The 19,408-nt window shown below is 39.5% G+C and overlaps 1 protein-coding gene across 1 annotated transcript; it reads right to left on the minus strand.

Moving 5' to 3' along the window:
• Positions 1–211: 211 nt before the first annotated feature.
• LOC107793394 (putative BOI-related E3 ubiquitin-protein ligase 2) lies at positions 212–2,638 on the minus strand. The gene is made up of 4 exons (XM_016615737.2): positions 2,456–2,638; positions 2,245–2,348; positions 1,839–2,143; positions 212–921 (listed from the first exon to the last, which is right to left on the minus strand). The coding sequence occupies exons 1-4, from the start codon at positions 2,530–2,532 to the stop codon at positions 394–396; spliced, it is 1,014 nt and encodes a 337-aa protein (XP_016471223.1). The 5' UTR covers positions 2,533–2,638; the 3' UTR covers positions 212–393.
• Positions 2,639–19,408: the final 16,770 nt, after the last annotated feature.

Consider the following 19,408-nt stretch of genomic DNA (forward strand, 5'->3'; position numbering starts at 1 on the left):
CCAAAATTCTAAAGTAACACAATCTTTGGCCTGTCCTCACTACTGTAAGTTGTCTGCTATATACCATAATGGCAATCCAGTCACCAACTAGATACTACAAAATACACAATGTTGCTTAGCGAGAATGCCATTACACAATGGCAGTACAGTTTCCGGCAAATCAATACAGACATCAATATATACTGGATCTTCTGAAGGAAATGTAACATCAGCCCAAAAGTAAACTGCCATTTTATCCAAGATGAGTCCTAAATGACAATTAGAATATCAAGAATTCCTAATAGAGAGATCACTGAATATTTAGGTGGGTTCAAGTGTATACAAAGAGTCAGCTGACCAGGACGAAGGACATTAAGTTGGTCAAGGCATGTACATTAGATTCAGAATATCCAACTATATGTAAACTTCCATGCCTATATACTTGGTGGACTGACACAAGGGACAAAGACTAAGCTTACTTTCACACTCTTTACACAGGCAGAGATGCTTACAGGGTAACAATAGCATGCAAACTTCATTGACTCTACAGACCTTACAAGTCATCAACTCCTTCATTTCATTGCTATCCCGGCAAAGCAAGTGGAAATCTGTGGCCCGTCCATTACAGCACGATGCAGTGTCATCTACCTCACTGTCACCACAGCCTTCTTTACTATCTCTGCTTTGTGCGTAAACGTGTTGCAGATTTACCTTAAGCGTGTTAATCAGGTTTTCATTGTATTTGGCACGCTGTTGCCAAGCATTGGCTTCTAAAGCCAACTGTTCCATTCGCAATTCAAGCTCCATGTTTTTCTTGTTGATATCCTCAACCTCTGCCTCTTTTTCTCGAAGTTTCTGAATAACCTTTTCTTCAACACAGGTGATAGTTTGAAGCTGATTAGCCTGAACCTTCTCCAAGATAGCTTGCCTCAAACGATCACCCTTTTGAATTGAAATAAAATAAAAAAAAAAGAATCAAGCAGAATGTTTACAACAAAGATAATATTAACATTCATAATTGTTACAAATGCCACTATGTGAACTATTTGGACAGATTCATGCCAAAGAGATTTTAACTAGCAGCTAGAATATCTAAAGCAGATACTTTATTTTTATAAGAATATCAAGAACAGAAACTCAAGATGCCAACATCTGGAACACGAGCAGAAATAAAAACTCCTCTATTTCGTACCCAATGATTAACAGATTCTTAAACACACACAAGTGTAACATTCATTAGGTTACTTATCAGTATGAACAAAAACATGTAATTACACTTCAAATGCGAGTCCTATACATGATTCAGGTCAGGAAAAGTTTCATGTATGCAGCTCTGTTACCTCTCAAACTATCTCAAAAAATTGACAACAACAAATCTCCTCAGCTAAAAGGCCTAACAAACACAACCAATTGGCTGATTTTTTTCACAAAGAAGCAAATACTCAAATGTCAAAAAGTTTCCATACCTACAACTTCAACATGCTATACATTTTCCCAGACAGAAATCTCCAAAAGCTAATCTGGCTGGATAACACCAAGGATGAACATTGATTAATTTAGCAATATTCTTTGTCCTACTCCGGCTTCAAAAATACTCAAAACCGACCTAGTTAAAATTCAAGCTTTAAAGAGAAATTCCAGTAACAACTAGGGGCAATCATGTACGCTAGCTCAGCCTCATTTAGCAGGAACAATAACACTCTTCAGATATACTTACTCAATTCCCAAATCACTGCACGCTTAATGTAAAATAGTAAAATTTCCTAACCATAAATGTAAGGCCAAGAAACACACACACACACACATACACTGAAAAGAACTTAATTTTGATACTTAAAAGGCACAGTAGTCATAAAAACCTGAACTTTGATGTATTTATCAATGTCAGCATCTTGTCTCTGCAACTCACGCTCAATATCATCACCCACAAGCCCAAGAAATGCTGAGTCACCACATGAACCCAAACGTCCATTATCCAAAGACAAGCCCAACCCAGTGGACACCGATCGCTGCTGCAAGAAATCAACAGAAGATATCTGGGAGTTATTGTTTTCAAGAAAATCTTGCTCTTTGAGTCTCCTTTTCTTTGGTTCCAGCCCATAATTCCATTGCAAATCTAGCCCTCCTTCATCAGCTGGACCTGGAGCTAACCCCACTACTTGAACTGCCCAAATACATGAGAAACAGGGAAAAGAAAAGAGAATTAGATAAAACCCTAAAACATTTCTTAAAGAAAAATAATAAAATTAGGAAGAGAAGAAATACAAGCAGGAATATAGGGAGGGTGTTGAGACTGTTCGGGAAGATTTGAGCCATTGAAATAAGCAACTGGGGTTGAAATCTGACCGTCCATATTGTTGTATATATCTCTACAAAAAAAATCAGAAATTATAATCAGAACAGCAAAAAGAAAGGATTTTTAGACAAGAAAGGGGAAATTTTTAACATGGGTAAGCTGAAATTGATAAGAATTTACCTGAAAGAGTTGGATTGTTGCTGTTGTTGTTGTTGCTGAATACTGTGTAGTTGAAGATGGTGATGAGGAAGAGCCATAGCTAGGTTTTTTAGAGAGAGAAAGGAAAGGGGAAGAAGAAAGAGAAAAAGTAGGGGTGGTGTTTTCAATATTGAAGACTGTGAAGGGGGTTCGAGAAGAAAAAAGATTCTCCTGCATTTGCTGTTTCGTCCCTGTAATTTCAGGAATTGTCAAATTGGTGCATGGGAGGAGTTTGGGTGGATCAGGATCGTTAATTGGGCTAATCCCAATTCGTGATGGGCCACGACAGATCCAAAACGCGTCGGAATCGCACTAGATATCTGCTTTGAGCACCCCCGTTTGGTAAAAATTATGTGGGGTAGTCACTCTTTAAAGTGTTATTTACTTTTTATTCAGTATTTTTAATGTTTAGCAATAATAACCACTGGTCTATTAAAATTAATATAAAAAGATTGTGTTACCTTTTCTTCTATCTCTTTCATGTGTTAGGGAGAAGAATTGTGCCGCCGTCTGTTGAGATTTCAAATAGATATCCTGCGGTTGACTTTTCGTCATGAGCTTATTAGTTTGTTTCTTTGAATTTTTCCATCTAAAAAGAATTTAATTAAGACAAATTTATAGAACAGTTTTATTACCATTTCAAGTCTGAACTTGGATGAACATGTCGCTATATGCTTCCTTTTACACTTAGAGTTACTAAACTTCGTACGAGATATGTATTGCTCTCCACTGATATGCCTTAAATTGCTTCGTTGCACTTAATTAAGTCAAGTTTGCATATAGTGAGCTTTGTTGCTTCACAGAACAGGTAGATATGTATGTTTTGTGTGGGACTGTTATTCTTTTGACATGTCACTGGCCTGAGAGGATTGATGACATTGTTGACTGGTTAGCCTAGTTTCATTTTGTTTTTCCATTGCTTGTTTTCTTAGACTAACAAGCTCAAAAGTTAAGGACAATAGGTCCTGAACTTACAGTTACAAGTTCAAAAGTTAAGGACAATAGGTCCTGAAGTCCTGAACTTAGACTAACAAGCTCAAAAGTTAAGGATAATAGGTCCTAAACTTAGATTAACAAGCTCAAAAGTTAAGGACAATAGGTCTTGAACATAGACTAACAAGCTCAAAAGTTAAGGACACTTGGCCCTGAACTTACTGTTACAAGTTCAAAAGTTAAGGACACTTGGTCCTGAACTTAGACTAACAAGCTCAAAAGTTAAGGACAATAGGTCCTGAACTTAGAGTTACAAGCTCAAAAGTTAAGGACAGGTAGTCCTTAAATTAGAGTTACAAGCACAAAAATTAAGGACAGGTAGTCCTGAACTTCGAGTTCCAAGTTCAAAAGTTAAGGACATGTAGTCCTGAACTTAGAGTTACAAGTTCAAAAGTTAAGGACACTTGGTCCTTAACTTTATGAGCAGAAGGGTGTTTTCGTCCGGGCAGGTAAAATTTATTAAAGTAGTGGCTAAATACTAAAGATATTTTAAACAGTGGCTTTAAAGTAAATACATGTGTTATTAGTGACTAACCGTGCACTTCCCCTCATTTAGAACGACAAAGATTACTTTTAGCCCGCGATCGAAACTATTTACATTCGGTAGCTAAAAAGTGTATAAAATTTATATATATATTGAATATGCATATATATATATATATATATATATATATATATATATATATATATATATATATTGCCTATTATTTTGAGAACGACTATACAATATCATTTTTCTTATTTAAGAACATATTAAAATTTTAAAAATTATTTAAAGAGCGGGTATTAGCAAACTTTTTTTGATTGGTAAATATAAAAATCAGACATGAATAATGTATGGGTACAAATTTGGATGACCACGACCATTGACGTATACGACAAACGACGAGATCTTCGTAGCTCAACGTCCTATGAAGGACGATAGACAACAAACAAATGATGCATGACTTTTACAGTAGTGTAGGCTCAACATGGGGCACTAGGAAAATTCTCTCGAATATTCCCTATGATATGTCTTTTAGGGTTCAGAAGGAGTTTGTCCCTTATATATAACGGGAAAACAACCTTGTAAGGGGGCTTTTTTACCTGTTTAGCAAAGAACACCGACTGTAATACTTTTCTACATAAAAGATTGGCATTCTGAAAGTTCGAGCACTCATTCTCGCAAGATCAAGAAATATTATTCATTGTGTTCATCTTTTATACCTTTTGTTCTAGAGTTTATTATATTTAGCTAAAATTTACCCCTTCATTCCCTTTGATTGATTTATTCAAAAAGGTTTCAATATCTTTTGAATCAAACAATTTGGCGCCGTCTGTGGGGATTTCTATAGCTGAGATTTTAGTTTCATCTAGATCCTTGAAAGGGATAATCACCTCTTCTTAGCCTCGCAAAGACCAACAATGGCAGGAAAGGGGGAAGCAAGATTAAAGGCAATATTAGGTGTCACAAACAACCTTCTGGATTCCATCAACGAAGCCGGCAGGGAAGACAATAAAAATGCAACGCCAAGCGCTACACCTGAGGGAGATACCTCACCCTCCCCCCCCCCCGCACGAAAGCGTGACTGTCTCGCACGAGAGGGAAACCTCAGCATCTGCAGTAAGAGAAGCACCACCGGCTGTGAAAAGGCTATTTATTAGAAGAGTGGTTGACAAACACCTTGAGCAACATACTCGACAAACCCATTCAAAGGGATATTGGAGGCACAATGCACGTAGAAACAGCAACTGTCGCCGATGAGCCAGAAACTCCACGCACAGGTCACGCACGCACAGTAACGCTTATACTGTCATTGATGCAGGTAACAATGCACTTGCAGCTATCTTAAAGAAAATGGAAGAAATGGAAAACGAGAACAAAATGCTCCATGATCAGATGAAGGAGCATCAGGAAAGGGTCGATAAAATACCGGGCACTCCGAAGTTGCTACCAAAATGTGACGTAGGCCGATTCGTCGAGCAACCATATAGTGAAAGGGCAACTCCCCACTCTATTCTAAAAGCCTTCAAAATGCCGCCATAGTTGAAAATATATGATGGCACCACGGACCCGGAAGATCACATAATCCACTACGTCGCGGCAGTAAAAGGCAACGATTTGTCAAAAGAATAGGTGTCATCGGTATTGTTGAAAAAGTTTGGAGAAACCCTGACAGGGGGAGCGCTGACGTGGTATTCCCAACTACCGGCACGGTCAATATCAACGTTCGAAGAAATGGCAGATAAATTCGCCACCGCTCACGCGGAAGTGAAAAAGGCAGAAGCCAGGGTAAATGACATCGTCGCCGTTAGGAAGATGACAGGCGAAGGACTTCGGGATTTCCTAGCCCGATTCAATAGGGTAAGAATGAGCCTACCGAACGTATCAGAAGGGATGACGATAGCAGCCTTCCAAAATGGGTTAAATAGAAACGGGTCGAAAGCAACCAAAAAACTGCTGCTAAGTAGACTCATGAAGTACCCTCCCACCACGTGGGAAGAAATCCATAATGCCTATTGTGCCGAAGTAAGGGCAAAGAGGATGACCTAAATGGTCTGATCCAACGGCTAACATCGGTCCAAACCAAAACAAGGAGAGATCGCCGTAACGATGGTCGAAGGAATCAACTATCCCGTTTCAATCAAGAAAGGCATCAGCCCTACGTCCGGACATCCATCCCACCTCCTCCACGACAAGCAGACGTCACGCCTTGACACATCGTGCCACACCGAAACGAAAGAGGTATGCCTCTACTATTATCTGCTATAACTTTTGCGTTTCTCTTTCAGAAATAGTGTATGCACTAGAAAAGCTCGGCACAAAGGTGCAGTAGCCGCAAAAGATGAAGTCAGATCCGAGCACCCGAAGATCGAATGTTCTTTGTGAATTCTACCAGGAAAGGGGACACAAGACCAAATACTGCATAGGTATGCGATAGGAAGTGGTAAGAATGCTAAACTAGGGACACCTGAAAGAATTGCTGAACGATCGAGGACGAGTTAACTTCGCTCGTGGATGTGATCAACCTCAAGGACCCCCAAAACCACCTTCACCAGCTCGTACCATACAAATGATCATTGGCGGCGGCGATGATACGGTAATCAGCCATGTGAAACTCACCACCACACATAAGCTCAAGCGGATAGTCGCTTACAAACGGTGCGATGACCTCGAAGATAGTATCATCTTCGATAAGTCAGATACCAACAATTTGTCTTTCCCTCACTATGATGTTTTGGTTATAACTTTACGTATCACAAATACCGATGTAAAAAGAATAATGGTGGATGACGGAAGCGACGTGTGTATTATTCACCCATGAGTCCTCATACAGATGAGACTCGAGGATAAGATAGTACCGCGCTACATAACACTAACGGGTTTTAATAATGTAGTGGAATGAACCTCTAGAGAGATAGTGATGCTTATTCTGGCAGGAGGAGTCACTTTGGAAACGACATTTCACGTCATGAACCAGGAAAGAGCCTACAACGCTATCATAGGGCGTCCATGGATACACGCCATGCGAGCCATCCCGTCAAGTTTCTATCAAGTAATCAAATTTCCTACCCTATGGGGAATATTCAGCATCTGAGGCGAGCAACGCACCGCCCAAGAATGCTACCAAATCGCCCAATATTGCACACACACCCAACAACTAAAGGGGCAAGTGCGGAAGCATAGCAATCAGCCATATCGGGAACCAAACCCGACATACAAATAGAGGCTATCAAAGACCCAGATGTCGTAGAAGCCTGCAAGTCAACCGTAGAAGACCTCGACCCAGTTCAATTGGACAACACCGACAGCACAAAAAAACTTATATCGGACACAACCTCTCAGAACCAGGTAAGTTCCATGAGTTCTTAACTAACAATGCCAATTTGTTTGCCTTTTCCCATTCAGATATGCCGGGAATCCCAAGGGGCATCGCAACACATAGGTTGAATGTCAACCCTCTTTACCCGCCAGTGCGGCAAATGAGGAGAAAGTTCAATGCCGCAATTAACGATGCAGTTAGCGAAAAAGTTGATAAGTTGCTCGTTAATGTTCCGTCCGAGAATCAAAGTATCCTCAGTGGGTCACCAATGTGGTCATGGTAAAAAACAAGAACGGGAGGTGGCGAATGTGTGTCGACTTTACCGACATGAACAAAGAATGCCTAAAAGATTCCTTTCTGTTACCACATATCGACCAGCTCATCGATGCAACGGCGGGGCACGAACTATTAAGCTTCTTAGACGTCTATTCTGGTTACAGCCAAATTCTAAAGGCATAAGAAGACCAAGGAAATACCACTTTCATCACTCACCAATGAACGTACTGCTACAGAGTCATGCCATTCGGAATCAAGAACGTAGGGGCGACGTATCAAAGGTTAGTCACTAAAATGTTCAAAGAACAACTCGGAAAGACTATGGAGGTCTACATCGACGACATGCTAGTAAAGTCGAAAAGGAAGGAGGATCACATTAGTCATCTAAAGGAAACCTTCGAAATATTGAGGCGATACGGAATGAAACTGAATCCCGATAAATGCGCCTTTGGCGTAACCTCAAGAAAGTTCCTTGGTTTTTTGGTGACGCAAAGGGGTATCGAGGTCAACCCGGATCAGATCAAGGCCATCGAAGGAATACCAGAGACATTAACCAGCAAAAAATAGGTACAGAAATTGACAAGACGAATAGTCGCCCTATCGAGGTTCATCTTACGATCATCAGACAGATGCCATAAAATTTTCAATATACTAAGGAAGGATCACGGGCTATAGTGGAATTCAGAATGCGTTGACGCCTTAAGAAAACTGAAAGCGTACCTGTCCTCGTCGCCACTACTCATCAAGTTAGACCCGAGCGAATGCGTCCTGGTATACCTAGCAGTCTCTGAAGTCGCGGTAAGTGCAGTTTTGGTCCGCGAAATCAAAGATACGCAATCTCCAATTTATTATATCACATAACCTTAATTGATGCCAAAACAAGGTACCCCCACCTTGAGAAACTAGCTCTGGCATTAGTCGTAGCTTCACGAAAGCTTAGACTATATTTTCATTGTCACCCCATAAAGGTGGTGACGACCTTCCCCCCAAGGGCATCCTATACAAACCCGAACTATCGAGTAGGTTAGCCAAATGGGCTATAGAATTAAGCGAGCATGACATAACATATCAACCGCGAACTGCTATAAAGTTGCAAGTGCTCACCGATTTCAGCACGGAAGTATTGCCTGAAGTAGAGCAGGAGGTGATCCGCGCTTCCGCACATTCCGACCTCTGGGTCCTCTACACTAACGACGCATCTAATGCATCGGGATCGGGACTGGTACTCATCCTCAAAGTTCGGGTGAAGTAATTTGCAGTCCATATGGTGCCCCGAGATGACTAACAACGAGGCCGAGTATGAATATATGATTACAGGATTGAAATTAGCCCTCAAATATGGCGCTCGACGACTCGTCCTCCATTGCGACTCTCAACTCGTGGTGAACCAAGTCACTGGGACTTTCCAAATCAAAGAACAGAGACTACAAAAGTAACAGTCAGAAATTCACAAACTACTACCAGAATTCAACGAATGCCGCCTCGACCAGATACCTAGGGTGCAGAATATCGAAGTGGATGGTCTCGCCAAGCTAGCAGCAGCCACCAGAAATATCAACAAGGAAAATGTGGTCACCCTTATACATTTCTCAATAGACCAGGTCGAGGTACATTCTATAAACCTAACTTGGGACTAGCGCAACCGTATCATAACATATTTGCGGGAAGGGACGCTCCCACAAGATAAGAAAGAAGCCAAAAATCTCGAATACAAGCGGCTAGATACAGCCTCGTAAACTATGATCTTTACAAAAGGACGTTCGGTGGCCCCCGGTCAAATGTCTTAGGCCAAATAAAACAAGGCTGGTACTAGAAGAAGTACACGAGGGGAACTGCGGTGCCCATTCGGGAAACTGTGCCCTCGTCAGATGCCTCATCCGTGCAGGATACTACTGGCCTACCATGAAAAAAGAAACCATAGATTACATCAGGAAATGTGAACAGTGGCAAAAATACGCCCCTATGATATACCAAGCAAGAGAACTCCTACATTCCGTCCCTTCGCCATGGCCATTCATAAAGTGGGGGATGGATATTGTCGGACCCCTCCCAGCAGGATGAGGTAAGGTACGCTTCCTTTTTGGTTTTAAGTGACTATTTTTCTAATTGGGTGGAAGCAGGTGCATACATACAAATACGTGAGAAAGAAGTTATTGCGTTCATATGAAAAAATATAACATGTCGCTTCAGCATTCCCAAATAAATCAGCTATGACAACGGACCTCAGTTCGTCGGAAAGAAGACAACCGAATTTTTTGAAAAATGGCACATCAAGCGAATACTCTCTACACCATACCATCCCGTCGGCAACGGCCAAGCCGAATCCTCTAATAAAATGATATTGAATATATTGAAAAATAAGCTCGAGGACGCCAAGGGGCTATGGCCTGAATGCTGCCAGAAGTACTATGGGCATACCGCACCACGCCAAAAACTAGCTCAGGCGTGATGCCATATTCACTATTCTACTGGACTGACGCGGTTATACCCGTTGAAGTTGGAGAACCTAGCTTGAGATACTCCAACAAAAGAGGACTAAGTAACGACGAAAGTAGGCTACAAGACCTGGATGAAGTCGAAGAACGAAGAGATATGGCTCACGTAAGAATGGTAGCCCAAAAGCAACAAGCGGAAAGGTACTATAACAAGAAGGCCAAAGTATGACCACTCAAGGTCGGAGACTACGTTCTCAAGGCTAAAACACAAGCAGCGAAAGACCGTAATGAGGGAAAACTGGAAACAAACTGGGACAAGCCATACAAAATCACGGCAGCAACAAATAAATGAGCATTCCAGTTAGAGACAATGGAAGGAAAAATACTCCAAAACATTAGGAACGTCGCCCATCTCAAATACTTCCACTTTTGAAAAGAGGCGTCGCCTAAGTTGTACTTTTTTTCCCTCATCCGGGTTTTGTCCTAATTGGGTTTTCTCAATGAGGTTTTTAATGAGGCGGCAAGGGAGACGTCTCGAGGTTCGAGGTGTTGTTCATTACCCCGCCCGTCAACGTGATCTCCAGGACGAGTAATGAAGGGACTGGGCATAGATAGCCAAATCTCCATTATATGTACAAAGTCAACATGTATTTCCTACAGGAATATAATCAAATCTCCAATGTATGAATGAAACTAGCATCCATGATACTCCCAACAAATGAAATAGAGTGCCACTCTTACGACGGGATACTTCGTCGATGCCAGCTCGAAAGTAACATCCCAATGGCTAAGGCCATCGACAAAAGTATAATTTCGACTTTACTCAAACTACAACGGGATACTGCTTCGACGTCAGCTCGAAAGTAACATCCCAATGGCTAAGGACATCGACAAAAGTGTAAGTTTGACTTCACTCAAACTGCGACGGAATACTACTTCGATGCCAGCTCGAAAGTAACATCCCAATGGCTAAGGCCATCGACAGAAGTATAAGTTCGACTTCACTCGAACTACGATGGGATACTACTACGATGCCAGCTCGAAAGTAACATCCCAATGGCTAAGGACATCGACAAAAGTATAAGTTTGACTTCACTCGAACTACGACGGAATACTACTTCGACACCAGCTCGAAAGTAACATCCCAATGGCTAAGGCCATCGACAGAAGTATAAGTTCGACTTCACTCGAACTATGATGGGATACTACTACAACGCCAGCTCGAAAGTAACATCCCAATGGCTAAGGCCATCAACAAAAGTATAAGTTCAACTTCACTCGAACTACGACGGGATACTACTTTGACGCCAGCTCGAAAGTAACATCACAATGGCTAAGGCCATCGACAAAAGTATAAGTTCGACTTCACTCAAGCTACGACGGGATACTACTGTTGATACCCAATTTTTACCTATATATTTCTATACAAAATACTTTCAAAATAGCATTATATGCATATATAAGCATGCCCCAAGAGTTTTGATATTTTTCCTAATTCTTAAAGATTTTTAAAATCAATTTATTGTCTATTTTAGCAGTACAAAATCCATAATTATTCCCAAAATCATCAATTTTGGTGAATAATTTATTTTATTCCCATATTTATATCAAAATATAATTAAGGTAATTTTTGCATATTTTACAAATTTATTTGGCATTTTTAAAGCTAAATTGTATGTAATTGCAATTATAGCCTATTTTATGATTTACAACATTTTATAATTATAAAATTACTTCCAGCATTTTTAATTTAATATTTGTATATTATTTATTAATTTAGTACCTTCAATTGGTTTCAGAAAAAACCTTTTACTATTTTTTATAAAATAAAATGGGAAAATGGCTATTTAAAATTTAGCCCCAATTACATTTCAATTACAGCCCAATTTGTATCCCAATTCCAACCCTAAATCCACCGGAATCCATGGTTGTTCTGACCATGGACGACCTATACTCACCTCCTACTACTCTCACGTGCTTGATACCTGAAGTTTCAAGGCCAGACTTCAAGGGTCTTTGCCCAGACCTTAGTCGATTCGAGGTTTTCAGCCATCTCCGACGTGTCTTAGCCTCCTGAGCCTGATTCCGACCTTATCGACCCCAGATCTGGTCTTGTTTCTTCCAAGCCTTTCTCATTTCTAGGGTTCTCAGAAACCCTAGCCTATTCGAGGTTCTTTTTCGTTTATTTGTTTAGATCTGTGCTTGATCTGTGGCCATATTTGATGTTTTATGCGTTTTCCCCAAATTTCCTTTTCCAAATATTTTGATTTCAAACTAGGGTTTCTGAGTCTATTTGTAATGTTTTGTTCGATTTATCTGCTTATCATCTCTAAGTTCGACTAGTGTTGAAAACCTAATTTTTGGAGATTTGTTTGAGTTTCTGAGTTTATTTATTTGATTTACTTTGTTTCCACCAGATTCGTATTGAAAACCCTATTTTTTTGGGGTTTTATTTGAGATTCTGAGACTGTTTATTTGTTTCACTTGCTTATCGCCTCTAAACTCTACTGATTTCGAAAACCCTAGTTCTTTGGGGTCTGTTCGAGTTCTTGAGTTTGTTTGTGCAACTCGCCTGTTTGAAATCGCTCCGTCTGATTCCTTTACTTCAGTATCTCGTTTCCCTTATGTGATTCCTTTGTTCTGAGTTCCGACTATCTGTCAAACTCGACTGTGTTTTCAGAAAGGTTTTTTTACTTGATTCTTCGCATGCTTCTGATCTTTTCCTCTACTACTAAATCACTGAAACCTGACCTACGTGACTATCATGCTATGAATGCTTGCTCTATGCTATTACTGTATGTTGTTTCTTCTTGCCATAGCTTGGCCTCACATGTCTATTACTTGTGCACTTCATTTATATACTGAGTCCTTTTGTGATTTATTTTCAAAACTTTTCCTTATGAAATTCTGATTTTTTACTCGCCCGTTAAGGGTTAATTGATTCTCTCTCTCTTTGTTTGGCCTTGCCAGATCCTTTCCAAAATAAGTACACTCCTGTATTTAGACTTAATCCCTTACTATATGGTTTTACTGCTCCTTTTATGGTAAAAATCATTCTGCTTACAAATTGATCTTCTTTCCTTATATTAATCCTGTTAGTGTCCGTTTGAGTAGTAATCCCTTGATTAAAGGGGAATACCTGTGTTAATTGATTCTGACTGTGTTTATTTCCATGTTTATGTTGAAACCTTATTTGTCACCTTATTCTCTACTCGTTTTCAAAACTATAAATACTTGTACCTCTTCTCTTTCAAAAAACAAGTTCGAACACACGGCATAAGTCACCACTTCTTCTCTCAAATACACTTAGGTTTTTTATAAAAAAAGCATTCGAGTTTTCTCTGAACTCATAAGCTCTCTTCTCTGATTGTGTTTTGGCTGCAAGGATCCTGCTTTTCTTTGTGCTTACTTTTCTGCAACTGGTATGTCTCTTTTTGTTTAAATTCTGCCCCCTCTCTTATGTGTTTATGCTTCAGTCTTTTCTTTGTTTATTTAACTGCTTTCTGCAAGCTTGTTATTCCTGCTCCTATATGAATCCCCATCCCTAAACCCTTTGTCTGCTGAGTTATGGTTCAGAAAACATGACAACCCTTGACATTGTTGTTCATGTATATGGACTGGACTCCCTGAGTCCTAAACTCTTTCAATTCCCATTCTTTTTCCCCCTTATATGTATTTTGAGCTTGAGACCTTGGTCTGGCAGTGTCCTAATCACTGCCCAGACCATAGTCTGACCTTCAATAGGTCTGTGCTCTTATTTGTTGGTTGAACAGGCTTGGTCAAGGGTGTGCCAGCCTACCTTGTGGCTAGGCATGACCACCAGCCTGCCATGGCATTCCCCAACCCCCTCTCTTGCACTTACACTCATTCTTAGAACCTAAGTTCTGCTCCTCTCTTGTGAGCCTTGCTTTGGGATCCATGAGCTCCCTCTGAACTTGGACACCTGAGGGCTGGCTCTTCCACACTGCACTGTAACTCTTTTTAATTAATATCCTGGGTGTAAGCACTGCCTGGAGTTCCTGAAACTCCTTGGATCTCTGAAACACCCTAGATAAGAGAAGGCTTTGGAAATCTTGATCTCGGAAGTGGTTCAATCTCATATTGTTAGACACTAAGTCTGAATTGGGCTGCTCGGACGTAGCTGTGATTTCTGATGTACTTTTAATTTCTGTCTTATTTTTATTGGCTTATAATAATTTGTACAAACTCATGGGGGATTTAGTGAAAAAGGGATGGGGTTACTTTTATGCACAAAGGGTAGAAACCATGCCTATAGGATTTAATTTCTGGTCTGTGCAACTCTACACGTAGAAAGCATGTCTATAGGGATTAACTTCTAAACTTTCTGCAACTACGCATATAGATACCATGCTCATAGGGGTTTATATTTTCTGCACATAATGATACCATTAGGCAAACTGTAGGATTAACAACAAAGTTGCATATAGATACCATGTTTGTAAGACTCTTGTTTAAAAGTGTTAAAATCAGTTAACGTATAGAAAGCATGCCTATAGGAACTTCGAATCTGAACTGTCTCATTTGTGCAAAACGGCACCAACCGTTTAAATTAATATATACTTTGGTAAAACTGGCAGTCTTCTGCGATTTTCTAAACCTCGTAAGTTAACAAACATTTTCTAAACCAAACTGGCATTTTCTGAAACTCACTTTTTTCTGATAAGGTTCGTGAGTTGTTTTCAACTAGTCTGCATGTCTTCTGAAGCTCCTTTCTTTTCTTTTAAATCTTTTTCAAAATAGTACATTCTTTTTCTGAAACTCCTTTCACTCTGATAAAAAAACTGGTAACTCTTCATAACCAGTTCGCTTTTCAAAATCGTTAGTTCTATCCAACACATAGCTGAAAGTAGACTAGTCCTTAAGAACTGCATTCGAGCGAGCCTAATGCGGACTTCCTGTCTAAAAGTATGTGTTGAACCAATCCGCTTATCGCTTTAATTTTAAAGACTAAACCAGTACATGCAAGACATGCTAAACTGTATGGCTTATCTGACTTAAGGAGGTTTACTTGAGCCTTACTTGCTTATTTGCTTCCCCTTTTACTTGCATTATGTGTTTTGATTGACGCCTAGTGTTTTGTCCTTTGAAAGCTCTCAAAAGGCCCCAAATCCCTTTCCCTTTAGGATTAGTAGTCCTAAATGCCTTCGGGACTGATAGGATTGGGACGGGTACTAGCATGCAATAAGTAACGAAACTTTCCGCGCTTTAATACCTTAACGGGGTGGGATGGGTAGAATATAGATATGATGACCGGTGTGCTAATATCACGTGCGACCCCTCTTCTGAGGAGTGATTGCTGGATATTGCATTAATGTGATCCATATTATTTGTAAACCTAGGACCCCTCTCCCCTTTACTTGTTAATTTTTAAGTTTTCTTTTAAATTAATTTTCCAAACTCTCTACTCCTTCAACTCTTAAACTTATTTGCAAAACTATGTGAAAAATCCTTTTCTTTTCTACTTGTCTGCTTAAAGTCACAATTGTAGCATGGTCGGAAACCACACCAGTGGATCTTGAGGGGTGCCAAACACCTTTCCCTCGAGATAATTTCTAGCCCTTACCCAACCTCTGGTTATTCATCTCAATTCTTTCTTAAAGTGTCCTAATGCACTATAATCATTAGATGGCGACTCTTCAACTTCTAAACCCAATTCTCGAAAGGGAATAGAGTTGTCCTCCCAAATGTCGTATACCCGATTTCAACCCATAGAAAAAGGGGGAGTCGACAACTACTTTGACGCCAGCTCGAAATTAACATCCCAATGGCTAAAGCCATCGACAAATATGAATTTGACATCACTCGAAGAAAAATCGGCTTAATAGTTCGACAAATACTTGGGATATCGTAAATATAACAAAGATTGCCACCGAATCAACAAAACAATTTTTTAATTACAACAAAAAATTACTAACACCTATCTTTACAGTGGGCTCAGAGACGCCCTTACAAAAATCCTAAAGCAAAAGTAAGTACGAACCAAAAATTACACATCATCCACGATAACATACACATCTTCATACCAAGAGTCATAGGCAAGATGGTTCGCATCATCAGAGTTGATATCATCTCTGTCAGGCGTAAGCGGATCATATCCGCATGCCTCACGAGCTGCACGAGCTTTGGAACGCTTATCCTGAAGTTCTACTTCAGATGCCCTCCCGCCGGCCTGAAGAGCCTTGTACACATCAAGTTGGGCCTCAGCATGAACCCACAACTCATATAAACAACGAGGCACGATAGGATCGGCCGAAGCACGAGATGTAGAAGGTTGCGAGTGTCGACGCGTGTCCTCCGTTCTCAGTGATGCCACTTGTCCGGTCAATGCGGATAGCTCCGCTTCCAACTCCTTAACGCATCCCTCAAGCCCCGCTACCTTAAGCGCGGACGCCTACTTCTCCTTGGTCAGCTCTGACCTACAGACACAGAGGGTATCTTCCAAAATCGCGGCTTCAAAAATAACAGTCGCCAGTTTATCGACAATCACACTCAACTCACCCTTGAACTCATTAATATCCGCCGCCTTCATACCCAATTTGACAGTCAAACTGGCCATCTTTGCTTGTAAGTCGGTGTTCTCGGCTGTCACATCTCATTTTTCCTACACCCGAAGGGCATAAGGGTTTTTTTCCAATTAAAGGACAATCGAAACGGGATTATTTATATTAAGAAATTCAGAGTCACCACTTGGGATATTTATGGTGTCCCAAGTCACCGGTTCAAATCCCGAATCGAGGAAAAGGTTGACTCTGTTTTACAGTCCGCGGATCAGAAATCCGGGTAAGGAATTCTGTTAACCCGGGAGAAGGTGTTAGGCCTTCCCGAGTTTTGTGGTTCTAGCACGGTCGCTCAACTATTATTATTGGCCTAATTATCTAATTTTAAAACACTTTCAAACCTATGTGCATTTTCAACTATTAAACCGCTTTTAAATCACTTGATTTATTCGTAATTAAAGAATTGAGTTACGCGTATGTATACTCTTTTCCTTTGGCGCGTCAAAAATCATGTCACTCGAACGTGTCCACAATTAATAACGCTTTGATTATTTATTTAAGAAAATTTGATTGAGGTTGCGCGAACGCATCCCTCGAGTCTTTTTTAGAGTTAAATTCGCAATTATGTTACGCGAACGTATACATAATCACAATACTAATCTAAATCGAGCCTAAAGTAAACTACGAAATTTATTAATTATTTTTCTAAAGCTAATTTAAGATTATTATGAAGGCCATGTTATGGAAATTAATATAGAAAAAGGGATAGATTATTTACAGAAAGATGAAACTAGCTTGTGAATTTTTATTAGCTCTTGTCCAATCAGACTTGAATTATCTAAATCCAAATGGCCAAAAATTTTCATTGCTTCAAACTAAAATATGAGGTTCAGTTGCTAAACAATTTTTAAACGAAAGGCTCAAGTATGGAAATAAACCATCTACTAATTGAATGCATAAAAAAAGATGGATCAATCATGCCAAACAAACAACAGAGAAAGAAACTTCACAATTGAATACATTTACTCTAATTTGTATTATACATAATGTGTAATGCTGAAAGAGAATCTTTTCACCATCACTTGAGTGCACAAACACTTCAATCTAATATTTCAAGATACTATAGCCAAAAGCAAAAGCAAAAGTAAAAGCAAAAGCAAAAACCAAAAACCAAAACCAAAAAAGGTGCTATTATTTTAACCGCTTTTAATATTTCGAAAAAATTCAAAGTTATTTAAAACACATCGCAAGCCACGGTACATAATTGTACCCGCGATCCACGACACATTTTATCTAACGTTGAGATCTGGATTTGGGTCACATGAAATGCACACCCGTATTTATAACATGTTTATTTCTACTATCATTATTCAAAATTATGGTAGGGTCACATGAAATGCACACCCGAAGTTGAAAATTTGGCATCGTAACTATGTCACGGGAAACGTACCCATAATCACGATAATTTATTTAATTGCGTCTAAAGCAAGCTACGATATTCATAAGTTGTTCATCTCCTACGTTAGAGATTATTGAGAAGCCATGAATTATGAAAGTCAATTGTGGATGAAATGTAAAACTTAGGCATTGTGATCATTGGAGTTTAATATTAAACAAGTACCTAATACTATAATCCATTAATCCCTTGAAGAGTAACAAAGCACACAAACCTTAATATCCTAAAAGAAATACTTCAATCTTGTTGTAGTCGGAATGATAATAGTAAATCGCCGCAACAGATTAATCAATACTAAAGGATAAGTATAGGAAAGAGTAAGAGGAAAAAAAGGACTAAAGTAAATGAGATGGACTGTACCAACCAGTTGACACGTGAAGAAGAACTTTTGATTTACTACACTTTTGGAAAAGTCGAGTACATATTTTAATTCATAGTATATATAAACTTAATAAAGAAAATACTACATGGGAATGATATAGCTGCAGGTAATCCATCATGGCACAACAAAGGTACATATCACATAAAAGGCACCCAATAACATAACCCTTCCTTTTTCTTATTTTACAGAGAGTAAAGATAACAGTCTCAACCTTTTAATTCCTCTACATATCTTCAAATGCATCACAATATTTCAACAACACAAAAACAACAAAAAAATGGCTACCAATCAAGGAATGAAACAGAGGAAACATAAACAATTCCATACAAATCTCATTCAAGCAAATCTGCAATTTTATATTGTTTGACCAAATAAAGTACCTGATTTCAACAGACTAATGGAGAAAAAGGATGGGATGGAGTTCGCTATTCCGGTATCAACAACGGCAGCAGATTGCAGATTAATTCCAAATCAGAACTCGAAACGGGGCATCGAACGGCAGCTTCAACATGCGACGAGCTCAAACCAAACCCAGATTCAATTTATTTCCATTTTTTGAAAAAAAAATCGAAATCAAGGAAGAGGCAGAAACATATGTTTTCCTTTTTTTGTTGGAACCTAAACTAAATTGGACTATCAAAACAGAAAAATTAAGAAAGGAAATCCTCTTTCTCGTCAATTTCTATCTATGCCGTCTCTTTCTCTTTTCTTTTTGTGCAGATTTTGACTCCTTTACATGAAAAAATAATGGTTCCTCCTTTTTTGAAAATGGGGTGAAGAGGCAGCTTGGTAGCTTTTGATTTTTGTGGTTATGGAGGGAAGGGTCTGATTTTAGCTTGTGAAGAAAACAGAATAACGTCGTTTTTCTCTGTGTTCTTTCAGGAGGGAAGGATCCTATTCTCTATCTATTTTCTAATGGGGAGCTTCCCGTTATTATGGCTGCTGCTCTCTTTTAGAAGGAGGGGGTCTCTTCTCTATTGTTTCAGATGATCCAAGAATGATTGAATGTGTAAGTGTGTGAAGAAGAAGGATAGACGTTGGGGAGGGGGGTCCCTTCTTTGTGAAATGCGGC

Source organism: Nicotiana tabacum, chromosome 16 (assembly GCF_000715075.1).
Source record: "Nicotiana tabacum cultivar K326 chromosome 16, ASM71507v2, whole genome shotgun sequence".
Lineage (NCBI taxonomy): Eukaryota > Viridiplantae > Streptophyta > Magnoliopsida > Solanales > Solanaceae > Nicotiana > Nicotiana tabacum.

Coding starts and splice junctions, on each gene's coding strand:
- LOC107793394 (XM_016615737.2), bottom strand. CDS start 2,532: ATGGCTCTTCCTCATCACCATCTTCAACTACACAGTATTCAGCAACAA. Junction 2,349..2,455: donor CAACAATCCAACTCTTTCAG/GTAAATTCTTAT, acceptor TTTTTTTTGTAG/AGATATATACAACAATATGG. Junction 922..1,838: donor ATAAATACATCAAAGTTCAG/GTTTTTATGACT, acceptor TCAATTCAAAAG/GGTGATCGTTTGAGGCAAGC.